The sequence below is a fragment of the Nicotiana sylvestris genome, chromosome 7 (genome assembly GCF_000393655.2).
Source record: "Nicotiana sylvestris chromosome 7, ASM39365v2, whole genome shotgun sequence".
In the NCBI taxonomy this organism is placed as follows: Eukaryota; Viridiplantae; Streptophyta; class Magnoliopsida; order Solanales; family Solanaceae; genus Nicotiana; species Nicotiana sylvestris.
Window position 1 is genome coordinate 123,689,497 of NC_091063.1, and position 2,441 is coordinate 123,691,937.

The 2,441-nt window shown below is 35.1% G+C and overlaps 1 protein-coding gene across 1 annotated transcript; it reads right to left on the reverse strand.

Annotated features, from left to right (window-relative positions):
• Positions 1-205: 205 nt before the first annotated feature.
• LOC104246707 (non-specific lipid-transfer protein 1-like) lies at positions 206-2,085 on the reverse strand. Its single transcript, XM_009802585.2, has 2 exons — positions 975-2,085; positions 206-426 (listed from the first exon to the last, which is right to left on the reverse strand). Exons 1-2 carry the CDS (start codon positions 1,316-1,318, stop codon positions 417-419), a joined length of 354 nt encoding a protein of 117 aa, XP_009800887.1. The 5' UTR covers positions 1,319-2,085; the 3' UTR covers positions 206-416.
• Between the last annotated feature and the right edge of the window lie 356 nt (positions 2,086-2,441).

Genomic DNA, 2,441 nt, shown 5'->3' on the forward strand with positions numbered 1-2,441 from the left:
AAACTTGGATTTGTCTAGATTGATTTGCAGAGATTATAGTGAGCCACAGGTGCGAAAGATCCTCAAGAAGAACACAAAATAAGTTTATGCGTTAGAAATCAGTTGCTATTACTCAGCCCATTTTAAGATGAGTAGTCAGGAGAAGTGCTTTAAAAAAAACCGTCTGAAATTTTAAAGAAGATAAAACTGGAAAAAGGAGAAGAAATTACTAGAAGTAGCAGGATATCATAGTAGTCAACAAATTGAAAGGGTACAATCTTTTGAAGAGCAAGATAGTGAACATACATGAGTACTACTAAACTAGAAATGATCGAAACATTAGAAGATGCAACAAAAGCTTCATCCATCTTCTCCAAGAACGCATCTTATTTATTACCATATCCTTCATTCTGCTACCATAAGTTAACTCACACATCTTACTGCACCCTGCAACATTTTTAAACCGACAACCAAAGAAGAATTAGAGAAAAATGAAGAACAAACGCAATGGTGTAATTTCTGCTAAGTTGAAGCTCAAAGCAGTTTCAATCTTATTTCATTTTTTTTTAATCATAGACTCAGTCTTTAAACTAGTATACATTTAAAATTAAATTTGGGTTTTGATTTGCCCTTTAAGTTAATCTTACCTTTTTATTACTTGAGAGTCATATTAATTTGTACATGTGAACCAAATAGTTATTATGTGAGGTACACTTGTTTATTTGACATGTGAATTATGAGACTCAATTGTAGGAGAAAACCGACAAATAAAAGGTCCTACGGAGGAAATGGAGGAAAAAAATGGTGGCAATTTTTTTTTTTTTTTTGGAGAGTTGAAGGCATCTTAGTGAAAAATGAGAAGAATGAAATGACAAAAATATTCATATTTTTTATGTGCTGCCAGGATTATTTTTGAAAGCGTAAAAATGAAGAGGGTGTTAACCTACATCACTCATGTACTATTACAAAATTAAAGGTGCGTATTAGATACGTACGTGGAGCAGTCAATGGAAGGGCTAATCTTGTAGGGAAGATTGACACCACATTTGCTAGGAAGACTACCAGCAAGACTGAAGTTGATGCCACTGATGCCTGCAGCAGCAGATTTAATACAGTTACAAGCCGTCTGTCGATCAGGAGTGCTGGTAGCTTGGTTGTTGAGGGAATTAATTCCACTGCAGCATGGTGCTGGAATAGCACCACCTTGCCTCACATAGCTAATGCATGGTGACAAGCTCGCAACAACCTGCCCACAAGAGATGTCAGCGTCTGCATGGGGCGTTAGCATCACAGCTACTGCTGCCATGCACACCACCACCAACAATGCTACTTTAGCCATTTTTGAATGAGCTAGTTTAATTGGAAGATAACGTGTTGCAATGAAAGTGTTTAATTTTTGCAAGTTCTAATTGGTGTGTCATAAAGGTTGTGAAAGAGCTCCTTATATAGAGGAGTTTTCTAACTAAGGAGTAAGGATTCGAATCCAAGCTAGGCTAGAAATAGTTCATTAGGTGTATTCTTAGGTACGGCTGGTAGTTGGGTACAATTCAATTCTTTTTTTCTTGATGTTTCCTGACCTGATTGAATTTAAGTTGATGTCCAAAATACTTAGCTTTTGTAGATGTTCCTATTTCTAAGTGATGTGTTAATAACAATTTTGAGTTTTTTCCGTGACTTTAACTTTCATGTAGCTAGCGACAGGCTGACAGCGGTTAACAATATCAAGATTGTGTTACCCAAAATTTAGATCAAAGTTTAAACAATCAGATTTTCTAATAAAATAGAATTAATTTTGGCCAATATTAATATCCAAAATATAGATTAGCCAATTTTGTAGCGAGATATCACAGATACTTTTTGAGTAGCAACAAATGGCAATAATAATGTTATAGTCAATGATCCAAAAATAAAGAAGGTAACACTAAATAAGAGTAAATAATAATAAATGGTATTTGTGTAAATAAATACATGTGAGTCAGCCAAAAAGGGTGAGATTCTTTGATATTCCTTCTAAGAAAGATAGATGATGATAAGACTTTGAATACTCGGATCCTCAGAAAAGATAAATAAAGATAAGAAGAAAAGTGTATTTTGTATGTGTATGATAAAGAAAAAATCTTCAGAGAATGTCAATGTGTTCTGTTTTACAATGAGTGTACAATCCCCCCTCCCCCCTATAACTACATATCCTTCTATTTATAAGGGCACATGGGCCAAAAAAATCTTAATAGTACACATGAGAGGAATATTCACTAGAATATTCTCTGTAATGTCTTATTTCTAAAATTAGACGTTACTACTCTGCTAAAGGGAGTACTCAACCTCGTATGCGACCTTTGTTGAGTCCTCGACCTTGCCTTCGTCCTCCATTGAGTATTCGACCTCGCCTTCATCCTCTGTTGAAATCAAATTGATGACACGTGGTTGGCTTCGAAGGTTTCTTAATATTGATTAGGGTCACA

Coding starts and splice junctions, on each gene's coding strand:
- LOC104246707 (XM_009802585.2), bottom strand. CDS start 1,318: ATGGCTAAAGTAGCATTGTTGGTGGTGGTGTGCATGGCAGCAGTAGCT.